The 12,317-nt window shown below is 54.1% G+C and overlaps 2 protein-coding genes across 4 annotated transcripts; both read left to right on the top strand.

Moving 5' to 3' along the window:
• Window positions 1-1,252: 1,252 nt before the first annotated feature.
• Window positions 1,253-9,106, top strand: KXD1 (KxDL motif containing 1). Its single transcript, XM_060008027.1, has 5 exons — window positions 1,253-1,368; window positions 3,930-4,051; window positions 5,092-5,244; window positions 6,643-6,689; window positions 7,492-9,106. The coding sequence occupies exons 2-5, from the start codon at window positions 3,951-3,953 to the stop codon at window positions 7,719-7,721; spliced, it is 531 nt and encodes a 176-aa protein (XP_059864010.1). The 5' UTR covers window positions 1,253-1,368; window positions 3,930-3,950; the 3' UTR covers window positions 7,722-9,106.
• Window positions 9,107-9,421: 315 nt separating this feature from the next.
• Window positions 9,422-11,958, top strand: UBA52 (ubiquitin A-52 residue ribosomal protein fusion product 1). Of its 3 annotated transcripts, none has more exons than XM_060008028.1 (5): window positions 9,422-9,561; window positions 10,469-10,582; window positions 10,849-10,935; window positions 11,585-11,687; window positions 11,773-11,958. In XM_060008028.1, the coding sequence occupies exons 2-5, from the start codon at window positions 10,480-10,482 to the stop codon at window positions 11,864-11,866; spliced, it is 387 nt and encodes a 128-aa protein (XP_059864011.1). In that variant the 5' UTR covers window positions 9,422-9,561; window positions 10,469-10,479; the 3' UTR covers window positions 11,867-11,958. The 3 variants fall into 3 exon arrangements, with proteins under 3 accessions (XP_059864011.1, XP_059864012.1, XP_059864013.1); XM_060008029.1 differs by having other exon boundaries at window positions 9,495-9,561; window positions 10,472-10,582; XM_060008030.1 differs by having other exon boundaries at window positions 9,557-9,577.
• Window positions 11,959-12,317: the final 359 nt, after the last annotated feature.

Here is a 12,317-nt window from a genome sequence, read left to right as displayed (position 1 = left end):
CTAGCTCTGACTGCTGAGAGGGTCTCTAAGCAATAATACGTGGGTAGCAGTGAGCACACCCAGCACCCAGATCTTGGTCTCTAAATACCATTCTCCAAGAAGCAGAACCAGGCTCCTTGGAGAAATGGCTGATTCCAGGGATATTCCAAAGCAAGCACAGAACATCTTGTGATGCCAAAAGTAAGGACGTACTCACAGAAACATGGAGACATATTAAAAAGACATAGGAGCTAAATTAAAGGGGCAGTAAAATAAATAATATAGAAATTAATTATAAGGCACAGAATAAAATAAATACTCATGACTCCATAGTGATATAAATACTTGAATACATAATTGAGAAGAATGGACAGCTCTTGTTTACAACAGAATTCCAATTAATAATTAAATTAAAAATCACCATTATGCAAACACATAGTAAGTAATCATTATTGCTGCCAAGAGCCATGAATGGATGCTAAAACTAAAGGGTGAAAAATATGTAAACAACAACCAAAAAAACCCAAGACCAAAACACCAATGGTATTTACATGGTCTCTTAAGTATCCCCCCATAGAATACTTATTAATTGCAAAGGAAAATAGTAACTTGACAGTTGAGAAGCTGGTAGACACTGCCTTAAGCAAGTAATCAAAGTTAACGTCACCAACAATGAGACATATCAACATCCCAGTGTCTCCTGATATGATGCATTGAGAAGGAAACATCACTTTCGTGGGATTCTTTCCCAAGCTGCTCAACTTCAGACTAATCATGAGGAAATATTGAACAAACCCATAATGTTAGGTGTTCTACAAAACCAGTACTCTTCAAAGTATTAAGGTCATGAAAGATTAAGGAAGACAGGAATTGTCACAGAGTGGAAGAGACCAAGGAGACATGACTAAATGCAATGCAGGATCCTGGCCCAGAAAAAGGTTACCAAAAACGCAGCAGGGTGTTTGAACCCGAGTGAGTCTGATTCCCAGCCTGGAAAGCAGAACATTTGGGTCTGGATCCACCACAGCCCACTCGAGGATTACATGACCCTGTGGGAATGCTTGCCGCTCTCGGACCTCAGTCTTACTATCTATAAAATTGGTTGTTTCATCCTCCCTCCCCATTCCCCTCCCCCCTTCCGGGCTGCCTTGGAGCTCAGGCTTTGGAAACTACGCAGGCGCGAGAGAGACTGTTTGATTGGCTATTTGTTGTGATGCACCCGCAAATAGAAGCTGCATCTAAGCTCCACCCGTTCCTGCCGCGCCTCCACGCACGCAAGTCAGCCCAGGGCACGTCGCCGCCACGCGCGCTCGCACGCATGGTGCGTGGTGACGTCGCGGCGGCGCGAGCGCCATCCCGGAAGCGCGAGCAAGGCCGCCAGATGTGCAGGTGCTGCTGCCACCGACGCCGGGGCCGAGTTCGGGGTGGGGCTGGGGACGCAGGGGCCTCTGGGGAGCCGGGCCGGGTCGGGCGCGGTTCTCGGGTTGTAGCGGGGTGGGGCGCGCCGCTGGCAACATCTGGGCACCCCTCCTGCGCACAGGTCTCAGTTTCCCCGTCTGCGCGGTGGACGCGCGGGCGGCGCCATGGGCCGAGTCTGGATCCGAGGCGTGGGAGTTGGGGCAGCCTGTGTTCAGGCTGTGCCGTGTCTCCCGGAATCGGGCGTTGACCTGCTTGGGCCTCAGTTTCCCGCTTCACAGGGGCGGGGCATGAGGGGATTTGTGAACCCCGCCCCGCCTCGCGGGTTTTGCTGAGCTTGGGCAGCCAAATTAAATTCTGTTAAATGACTTGGGTGGAGTTGCGGCGCCTTTCCGTATTGGTGTGTGACCTGAGCCCACCCCTGGGAGCCTTTGGTGCCCTCGGAGATGCCCTTGTAGGGGAGACTGAGGATTAAATGAAGTGCTATATAAGTGTTTGTTCTGTATTCTTGGAAGCACTAGGGAGGCCCTCATTAGAATACTGATTCCCGGGCCCTGTCCTAGGATTTCTTCACACTCCACTTGGAGAAACTGACTGCTCCGAGCCCAGCACCTCTTAGCACTATTGGTTTTAGTCCCCACAGACAGCATTGTGAGATTCAGATTCTTTGTTATACCTATTTTCTGGGTGAGAAAATGGATCTAGGAAGTGAGGTGACTCTCCCAAGGTCACACAGTCTCCCTCTCTGCGTGTGTCCCCCATAAATATATTTGGAGCAAGGATCAGAGCCCATGCTGGGTCATTTCCACTCTGTATGTGTATGTTAGTCAGGGAAGACTTCCTGTGAGAGGCAGCTGGTGGGGGAGTGTGCCTTGAATCCCTCAGCCCTCACATCTGGGAGCCAGAGACAGGAAAGAGCCCATCTTTGTAGCAGAACCATTTCCCACAGGTCCAAATCCTGCACCTGCCAGGCTCTAGCTGTGGGCTTCCCGCCACATTCTGTCCTTTGAGAGCCCAAGTGTCCTCTTTATACATGATCTTCTTTGGAAATGTGGAGGGTGTGGGTGTCCATGCCTGGCACATAGAAGGAGCTCAAACATGGTGATTGGGGAGGTGGTGGATTTCGTCAGGTGTGGCAGTTTATCTCCAGAAGGCACGTAATGGCTGCAAACTGATAGCCAGATTCTGGGCATAAATAGATACGTACTCTTGGCCTCTATGGTGTTGGGGTAAGAAAAATATTAGTTGCTAACATTTGTAAATGAGGCGATTTCACAGGAAAAAGAAATCCATATTTCAGGTTTATTTCTGGAAACAATCAGAAGTCTGGCAGGAATCAGGTGCTGCAAGAAGCAGCTGTCCTGTCACAGGTAGCTACTGAACGTCAGAGTCACATATTTGTGGATCCTGTGGTCTGTGGGTGTTTGAGTTGTGACCCATGTTCACTGGCTGTGTGACAACTGCCTAGTTCCTCAGTCTCTGAGCCTCAATTTTCTCATGTATGAATAAGGATGGTAACAATTGCCAGGGTTTGAAATCGGTGTCTTGTTTAGTATACAGTAGGTGCTCAATAAAGAGGAGGGTAGTTAAGTGGGCTCTGAAAGCCCTTCCTGATCCTGTGTGTGAACCTTAACCAATTGCAAGTGGGCCTTTCAGTCGGCGATTAAACGTGCAGACCACAGAGCCAAGCTATGTCAGGATTCTGGGTTTTTCCTGAACCTCCTTAGGAGGGTCAGTGCTGAAGCTGTGGTCCCTCCTGCCCTAGCATGGTCCAGGAAGTCCCCACCTGCTGGGATAGCATCTGTGTGCCAGGGAAGCTGGGAGCCAAGAGCCACAGAGCCATCTGGGTTGCTGGGGCCCACAGCCTGGCTGTCAGTGCCTGAAATTCTTGGCTTTAACTTGCTGATATAAGTCTAGCTTCAGAGCTGAGTTTGAAAGGTTCCGTTTGCCTTCATAAAACTAAATTCAGGCAATCCCTTGCTGTGAACAAGGTTCTGGGCTGGGCTCTGGAGACAGAGCAGCGAGCAAGAAAGAACACACGCCTCTGTTCTATTGGAGCTAATATTGCTGTGGGGGTGACAGGCAAAAGGGTTAACTGATAACTAAGATAATTTCAGGAAGCGATGAGACAGTGGAGCAATTAAAAAAAGGTGAAGTGATGAGTGACCAGAATAGGGGTAGTCATCAAAGACCTCTTGGGAGAAAAGGCATTGGAGGGGGTGATGATTTGAGCGGGCAGCCAGGAGGAGGGGGCAGGTCTATGCAGGAGGAAGGTGCCTGTAGCTTTGGGCACGTGGAGAGGGGCAGGTGTGGAGGTGGGAGGGGTGATGGGATTGTGATGTGCTTGGGTGCAAGTTATAAATAGGAACTCCTGTGGCTCTCGAAACACCCCCGAGTTCCTGGCATGACAAAGCTGAGGCTCAGGTGGCATGACCCACTTACGGACAGGTGGCCTGTGGGGTTCCCAGCCCCCCATCCCACCTCCCCCCACTTCCTAATGCAGACTGAAAACACTTTCTTCCCGCCTGTTTCAGGCAGCGGAGGAGGAGGAAGAGATGGACCCCCCGGACTCGGCCTCGAGGGTCTTCTGTAGCCGCATCCTGAGCATGGTGAATGCGGACGATGTCAACGCCATCATCCTGGCCCAGAAGAACATGTGAGTGGAAGCCAAGGGCCCTGGGCCCCCGGTATGGGAAGGAATCCACTTGCTGGCCAGCATTCTTGCCCTGCCCGCCTCTACCCCGGGCCCACACTGGTGATAAAATGAAGGAAATGAGCAAATCTGCTGGCTGGCTCCAAAGTAAATTCCTTCCTGGTCTGGAGGCGAGGCCTTGGCACAGGAAGCAGGGCTCTGGGACAGTTTCGCAGCTGCGGACAGTTTGGCGGGGACCACAGCAGCTCCTTTCCCGAGGCCTGGGGTGGGGAGACTTGAGGGGGATAAGGAAGGAACTGCTGGGGGATTTAAGGGAGCCAGTCGGCTCACTTCCTGTTGGGAACCTGTTCTCTCAGAGCCTAGGCTGTCTCTGTGGAGCACCCAGGGTCACTTGGAAGGGCTGTGAATGGCCTTTGCCCTCTTCGGGGCCTGGCACTGTGTCCACCATAGCCTCACCCTAATTCCGGCCTGCTCTGTGGGGAAGAAGGGCTGACACAACCTTCCGGGGGAAACATGGTCTCCTGGGGCTTTATTTTTGTGTCTTTAAGCCAAAGGCTCTTCCTTCCATTTACAACCCAGCACAGACCTGATACCTTACCTTTCTTGCCCTGTGACAGTGGTGCTGGATATGTCTGGGTCTCAGCATACCCATCTCCCTCCTAGGTCTTTAGTTCAGATTCAGACCTGACCCTGGGGAACTCCCAGGCCGAGGGGCGACAAAATCAGACTTGAACCTTCCTGGTCTCGGGGTGTCAGGGCTGGGCAAGAGAAAGAAGCTGGGGCTAGGGGAGTCAGAGTGTCAAAGAGTCTACTTGAGGGAGAGGGTTAAGGCTACATGAGAAGGGTACACTTGAGTAGGATTTTTGAGTAGGGTTTTGAAAGTTGAATAGGAGTTTGCTAGCTGGCTCAAACACCAGGTAGAGCTCCACAAGACAAGGGAATGGTCTACGCAAAGGTCATGGAGCAGGAAAGGGCCTAGCAGGATCAGTTGGCAGGGACCTGGAGGCTGAGCAGAGGAGTCGGTGCCCTTTTTCCGCCACCAGGCTGGACCGCTTTGAGAAGACAAACGAGATGCTGCTCAACTTCAACAACCTGTCAAGTGCCCGCCTGCAGCAGATGAGCGAGCGCTTTCTGCACCACACAAGGACCCTGGTGGAGATGAAACGGGACCTGGACAGCATCTTCCGCAGGATCAGGTGAGTGCTTGGCTCTCCAGTCTCTGCCTCCTGCTCTGAGCCTCTGAGCCTGAAAAGAGGGTTCCTCCTCTTTTCAATAAGGGCCGTCCTCTCCACATAGCAGGGCGGTGGGGAGATTCAGCTTGTTTTAGGAGGCTTCATTGCACACTTAGTATTAGAGAAGATCTGAAAATCTTGGAGTTTCTGAATTTAGATTTTATTCCTTTTTTGAAAATGCAACATAGTGCCAGACCCATAATGCAAAAGGCAGGCAGGAGCAGACAGTGAAAGGCTAGCCTTATGTCCCCCTTGGCCTCCACCCAGGACTTCTCTCAAGAGGAAAATGAGATTGCCAGGTTTTGCGGGTCCTTCTCAAGCTGGTTTCCATGAGGACAGAGAAAGACGGTGTCCAAGTCCCCAGCCACATAGAATGCTTGACACGGCCCCCGGAGCTCCTATCACCACTACTGCCGTTAACAACTGCTGCTGGGGCGCCGAGGCCTGGAACAAGCTGGCACTACAGCTGTATTTCTGGCTGACTGTGCCGCTTCTTCTTTTCCGGGGGCAGCCGCATCTGCTGGCAGAGCAGGTGCCACAGATTGAGGGCAACATGTTTCCTTGGAGCATGCTCTGTGCAGAAATCACAAGACAGGCCGGATAAATTCTTTATCAAAGCGTATCTTTTCTGGGGCATCTCACCAGGCTGGTTGCCCACGTGTGGTGTTGCAGGGGTGGGAGTAGAGTAGGAACCACAAGGGTTGACACCTTTTGTGTGTATCTGTGTCACTCAGGAAGGAGATAAGTGTGTCCACCCAGGCAGGGATGCAGCAGCAGTGGTACTTTGGGGGGGACAGTGCTGGCTGGCCATAGTCAAGGGTGAGAGACTGCTCTGAAGAGCCTTTTGTAATTCTTTGTAAACAGAACTGCGTTACTTCAGGTAAAAAGGAAAAACCAGGTTAAAAAGGGAAGCAGGTGCTTCTCTGTGAAGCTCAGTTTAGTGAGTGCCAGTGTTCGGTGTTTGGGGTGTGGATAGTCAACACTCCTGGCCCCCACAGACATCCTCACCCCGGGGATGGAGAGACAGGCTGGGACAAGTCACCCAGAGGCGTGCCTGTTGAGGCAAGGGGAAGGGAAGTTCCTGGAAGGTTGTCCCGGTAGAAGAGGTTTAGACATGAGGCATTGCAGGTAGAGGGCCCAGCCGGCACGCAGAGCCAGCACCAAGGACACGCAGAAGTTGGGTGACAGCTGGGTAGCTGCCATCCGTCCTGGGGGTGGGAGGTCCGCTGGCTGAGCGCCCAGTCCTACCTCCAGCCCTGGAGCAGAGTATGACAAGCAGTGACGGGGAGGTTCCTGGCCTGCACCGGGCCCAGCCTGCACACTCTGCAGGTTCAGCCCTGTGTGCCTTCCCTTCCCCTGCAGGACACTGAAAGGGAAGCTGGCCAGGCAGCACCCGGAGGCCTTCAGCCGTAAGTGTCACCCAGAGCTCCTACATCCCGCTTCTGGGCTCTGTGCCCTTGGATGCCAGGGCCCTCAGCCCAGGGCTGGCTTCTGGAAGGTCACCTCAAGGGCTGACACCAAGCCCGGGCCTTAGTGGGCAGTGGGTCCAGTAAGACCTGGGGCAGGGGCGGGAGTGCTGGCCTGATCTTCTTGGCAACCGGCGGAGCAGGTGTTGGGACTAGAGCCTCCTCCCTTGGGGGAGGTGACACGAGGGAATGTGGACAAGAATGATGACAGTCCTTAGCCCAGTGAATGTCACATACCCCTACGAGCCAGGCTGTTACCCACAAACACCTATGAGGTGGGGACTGTGCCCAGAGGGGCAGTGACTTGTCAGAGGAAGCACAGCGTCCTCCATGCTGAGCTTCAGTTTACCCAGTCTGCAGAATGGGCCAACAGCTCCCCACTCCAGGGCCGCTGACAACCACAGGCATAAAGGCAATGCCATCATTCCCAGTTTATAGAGCAGGGAGCTGAGACACAGACAGGTGAGGGGCCTGGCCCAGGTGACACAGTCAAGAGGGCAGAGCCACGCTCAGACTTGCCCCCAGGGCCCGCGTAGGCCTAACCCCAGAGAACCTGCGTCTTTACCTTACCTCACCTTAAAGAGAGGCCTCTCACCTGCTTGGACCGCGGTTTCCTCATCTGTAAAATGAACTGAGTTATGTCCCATGGGGTGGGAGTAGCTGTCAGGGGTCCTGGGCCCAGTTAATCCCTCTTCACAGTGCCTGGCATGGTGACTAAGCCAACTGCTGGGCCTCCTTCCCCCAGACATCCCGGAGGCATCCCTCCTGGAAGACGAGGATGAAGACCCCATCCCGCCCAGCACCACAACAACCATTGCCACCTCGGAACAGAGCACAGGCTCATGTGACACCAGCCCCGACACAGTCTCGCCCTCCCTCAGCCCCGGCTTCGAGGACCTGTCCCACGTCCGGCCCGGCTCCCCTGCCATCAATGGCCACAGCCATACAGATGACGAGGAGACGCCGGGCGAGTAACCCTACTCCCAGGAGCTCGGATGGGTCTCAGGGCAGCAGCGGTGCCACTGCCCAGATGTCTGAGGTGGCAGTGGGTAACCCTGCCTTGAGACAGTCAGCTTTGCCACCCTACTCTGTCATTTGGGGCTCACTGGGGGACAAGGCTCCCTCCCTGGGGTATGGAATTCCTGGGGATCTATCATTCCTCCTCCTCCCTCACTGAGAACATCTCTCTTCTGTAGACCCCTCTGCCAGGCCAGGGGATGACCAGTCCAGCTGGAGTCGGGTTGGGTGCAGAGCCAGGCCTGAGGTCTGCTCTGAGCAACACCTAAAGGTTCCCAGAGACCAGAGCCAGATGTCCTCTGCCCCAGCACCCTGGTCAGGACCTCCTCAAGGTGGCCAAGCACTGTCATGTCTGAGTTCACCCCAGCCCACCCCTGTGCCTACTAATTCTGGTCTCCTTGCCCCTTCCCTCAATGACAGTATTGAATACTTTCTCCAATCATTATCTCAAAGAGGTTTCTGAGACAGTTGTAGAAGCCTCAAGGCAGAGATTAGCCATCCCCTCAGCACCGAGCCTGGTTAGGCCCTGTTTCTTGGACCAGCGGTGTGGACCCTGAGGGCCCAGCAGGCTTCTCCTGGGGCCTCCATGGAGCAAGCCGAGCCACCTTGGAGAACAGAGTTAAGCAGAATATTTTTGTACCCGATGTTTACAGATGCTGTTGGGAAGTTATCAATAAAAAGACTCTGTTACTAAAAAGGGAAGGGTGCACCTAGCAGTGGCTTCCTTCCATCCTTGGGCCCAGCAGTCCAGAATGGGGGCAAGTGCTGGATGTGGGACAGGATGGTTATGGACAGCCAGGCACCACTGAGCTGGAAAGAAGTGGGCTGCTCTTCTTTGAGTGGGAGTCTCCAGTGGTGGCAACCATAATAACCCCACTTCCTGTCACCAACCAGGCCTTCAAATGTGCTATTCCCAGTGCCCACAACATTATTCCTTTACCTCCTTGAGTAACTCCTCCTCCAAATCTCAGCCCTAAGGTGGGCTCCTCAAAGAGCTGAGGGTCTCATTCCCCATCAGACACTCTCACAGAGTCCCCTCATCTTTGGAGCACTTAGAAATTGTGTTATTAAAGGCCTCTTCCCAGACTTCAGAGTGTCTGCTTTTGCCTGGTCCATAGGGGGCGCCGGGAAGTGTTCAAGGAAATAAGGTACGCTGCCAAACCCACAGATAACTTCTCAGTTCTCACCGCTTTCCGGCGCCCAGCACTTTTTAGCCATCCTTGAGTCTCCTCCGTCTTATATCCTAAACAGACCCTGGGTCCCACCCCATTTCCTTGGGCCCCACCTGCTCTCCGTGCTCCTGTACGGACCCGCCCTTTAATCCATCTGTGCACAGCGGCCGGCCTCCAGTGGCTCCAACACGTTCGGCCCTTACGCCGCCTCCTGCCTCGACCCTTGCGTCTTGGACCTGCAGACCCTCTGCTTAATGCCTCCACTTTAGCACAAAACAGTTTCCCCTACTCTGTTGAAATATTTCCGGAGCACCCGCTACGTGCGGGCAGTCTTCAGGCGGCCTGGAAACAGCGAGCAGAAACACCAGGAAAGGTGCGGCATTTCCTACGTGACCCGACGGGCGGAGCTCGCACCCCGAGGCAGGTGGACATCGGCCGCTCACAGGCACCGCGGCTTCGTGCGCCCGCACCCAGCATAGGGGCGGGGCGGGGCCGAGGGCGGGGCGCGGCGCGGCGCGGATTGTGACGCAGACGCGCAGCGTGCTCGGTGCGCAGGCGCCCTCGGCGGCGAATCGGCGGTTTCCGGTTCAACCGCTCTCTTTCTCGTCAACGAGACGACGGAGCAGGTCGGTGATGGCCTGGGTAGGGTTGCGCGGTAGCCTGCGGGGACCCAGGCAGCGGTGGGAGCGGCCTGGAATCCGTCTAGGCGAGCTAGGCCCTGTGGGGCGGCTTAGCAAGGCGCACTGGGCCGGGTTCCGAGCCCGAACTGGGCCATGGGAGGGAAGCCGGCCTTTGGAAGAGGAGCGTGCCCGCTCCGCCGGCCCCAGCTATCTGACGAGGCTTTGGGGCGAGGATGTGTCCTTCGGGGCATATCCGATTTAATGGGGAGGAGTATTAACTGTAACTTTGTCTCGTGGCAGACACTCTGCCAGTCCATTTAAAAATATTAAGCCTTTGAGCTGGGTCTCTGTCTCCTTTTCTAAATCTGTAAGTAGAGTCTGGTAGTAGCAGCCGTTTTCTAGACTTGGAAAGTGAAAAAACGGAAATACCTGTGTAAACAAGTATCAGGCACGTGGTTGGCAGTTGGTACTTATGGATTGGATCAAAGGCAGGAAATGTGGTCTGAGGATTAGGGCGTAACCCAGAAGGAAGCCAAAGTTTTGGGTGTCTGAGCTTGGAATAAGGAGAAGGGACTGTAGGGAGGAAAGCTTGTGTGTTGGGGGGATGCTACTAAGATGGGATTCCCACCCCGGCTGCAGGCAGACTGGGGGCTGGCGGAGGAGAGGAAGGATGGGACCTCCAGACCGTTCTTGGCAAGGTGGTGCCGTAGACCTGAACTTTTCGTTCCATCTTTAAAGACGAAGCTGCCGGCTTGGAGGGTGGAAGGAAACAGGCACTGGGGCGGGCCTGCATTTGAAGTCGATGCCGGCACAGGGCTGTCAGGAACTAAGGCTGGCCAGCCTGTGAGCTCGGGCTGCTCAGACCTTCAGTGCTCACTACTCCATCCGGCCATTCTCCCCCCTGTCTCCCCAGCAGACGCAGAGATGCAGATCTTTGTGAAGACCTTGACGGGCAAGACCATCACTCTAGAGGTCGAGCCCAGTGACACCATTGAGAATGTCAAAGCTAAAATCCAAGACAAGGAGGGTGAGTTGGGTTGGGGCTGGGTGCTCCGCAAAATGGGGGCCCTTCAGCCCTGGGGATCTGCTGTCCCTTGTGGAATGGGTGCTTGGACAGATCTCAGCCATGCCAGTGCTTCCCCTGTGTGATCTTGGGAAGGCAGCTTGTCCTCTCTACCTCATTTTCCCTTTTGACAGTTTGGGGGTGATCCTGGCACAGCCCTGTGGAGGGAGGGGAGATCTGCTGGTAGTATTCTTGCCAGAGCTTTAGTAACTGAAGTGCTCTCTTCTTAGGCATTCCACCTGACCAGCAGCGTCTGATTTTCGCGGGCAAACAGCTGGAGGATGGCCGCACTCTGTCAGACTATAATATCCAGAAAGGTACGAGGGTGGGGTGGCTAGACAGGACCTCAGTGGGGCCTAGGACCCAGGATGGGTAGCTGACAGCCTCTTCAGCACCGGGAGGGGGCTGTAGAGGAGGATTGTTCTTAAGGTGAGGATCAGATAGGGCTAGGGAGTATTGCTTTGTAAGGTACTGTTTCCATCGCTGGAAAGCATCTCAAGATCTCCACCAGGATTTCCAAATGGCGATGGTTTCTCATGTTCTTATTCACTTTTTTTCTTTAATTCTTGTGTTTGTGTTTCTCAATGTGATTACTGTAAAGAAAATCGGCACCACTTTTTGCAGCAAAAGATTTAAATATCTTACCTAGGAAAATAAAAGGTCCTTGCACCACTTAGAATTGCCTTGCCCTTGGGGAAACCCAGATGGACACCACTGTTGATGTATATATATATTAGTCTCAGACTCCCCGAGGACTGGTGGGAAATGACAAGGTGGAGGTTCTGTGGGCTGGGCTGGGCTGGTGTGTCCATCTACACATAGAACACGCAACGGATTCTGATGTGTCCCTGTCAACACGTGAGAAGCTCTGGTCTGCAGGGCACTGGAGGCTGCCCTGCACCTGTGGGACTGACGTGGTGAGCCTAGGCTCAGTCACTGTCTCTCTCTGCCCTTCGTTTCCTATAGAGTCCACCCTGCACCTGGTGCTTCGTCTGCGAGGTGGCATCATCGAGCCTTCCCTTCGCCAGCTCGCTCAGAAATACAACTGCGACAAGATGATCTGCCGCAAGTATGTACTCTTCAGGTTGGGGGTGTGGGCTGGCCCTGCTGGGGGTCGGGATGTGCCCTCACCACTCGCTCGTGTCCTTGCACAGGTGTTACGCTCGCCTGCACCCCCGTGCTGTCAACTGCCGCAAGAAGAAGTGCGGCCACACCAACAACCTGCGCCCCAAGAAGAAGGTCAAATAAGGCCCCTCCACCGGCTGCTTCTTTGCCCACAGGGTGGCCTCCTGCCTAAGCCCCATGACCCTGGGGCCTCAGTAAAGTTTCCCTTTCGTTGACTGGAGCAGTAACTGGTTGTCCATGTGGTTGGTCTGTCCAGTGGGGAGGTCGCTGAGGTGCGGGCATCTCCCTTAGGGACTTCCTGTCACTCAGTTCTTCATAGCTCTTGGGGGTCCTTTGTCCTGGGTTACAGTTGTCTTACCTGTAAAGTTGACCATGGTCTCGGCCCTTCATGTCTAAAGTTGTCATAACCACAGCACAGGCAAGTCTCACTCCTGGCTCTCTGCCACATAGCCTAGTGAGCCCAACCATCTGGATTTTGTCATCTGTAATATGGGAATAAAAACCTCAGCCTAGGGACTGGTGGGACCTGGTCAGGCACATTAACAACCCTCACATCTGGGGCCTGGAGGTGTTT

Source organism: Delphinus delphis, chromosome 3, assembly GCF_949987515.2.
Source record: "Delphinus delphis chromosome 3, mDelDel1.2, whole genome shotgun sequence".
In the NCBI taxonomy this organism is placed as follows: Eukaryota; Metazoa; Chordata; class Mammalia; order Artiodactyla; family Delphinidae; genus Delphinus; species Delphinus delphis.
This window is presented reverse-complemented; position numbering and strand designations above follow the sequence as displayed.

Coding starts and splice junctions, on each gene's coding strand:
- KXD1 (XM_060008027.1), top strand. CDS start 3,951: ATGGACCCCCCGGACTCGGCCTCGAGGGTCTTCTGTAGCCGCATCCTG. Junction 5,245..6,642: donor AGCATCTTCCGCAGGATCAG/GTGAGTGCTTGG, acceptor CTTCCCCTGCAG/GACACTGAAAGGGAAGCTGG. Junction 6,690..7,491: donor GCACCCGGAGGCCTTCAGCC/GTAAGTGTCACC, acceptor TCCTTCCCCCAG/ACATCCCGGAGGCATCCCTC.
- UBA52 (XM_060008028.1), top strand. CDS start 10,480: ATGCAGATCTTTGTGAAGACCTTGACGGGCAAGACCATCACTCTAGAG. Junction 10,936..11,584: donor AGACTATAATATCCAGAAAG/GTACGAGGGTGG, acceptor CGTTTCCTATAG/AGTCCACCCTGCACCTGGTG. Junction 11,688..11,772: donor GACAAGATGATCTGCCGCAA/GTATGTACTCTT, acceptor GTCCTTGCACAG/GTGTTACGCTCGCCTGCACC.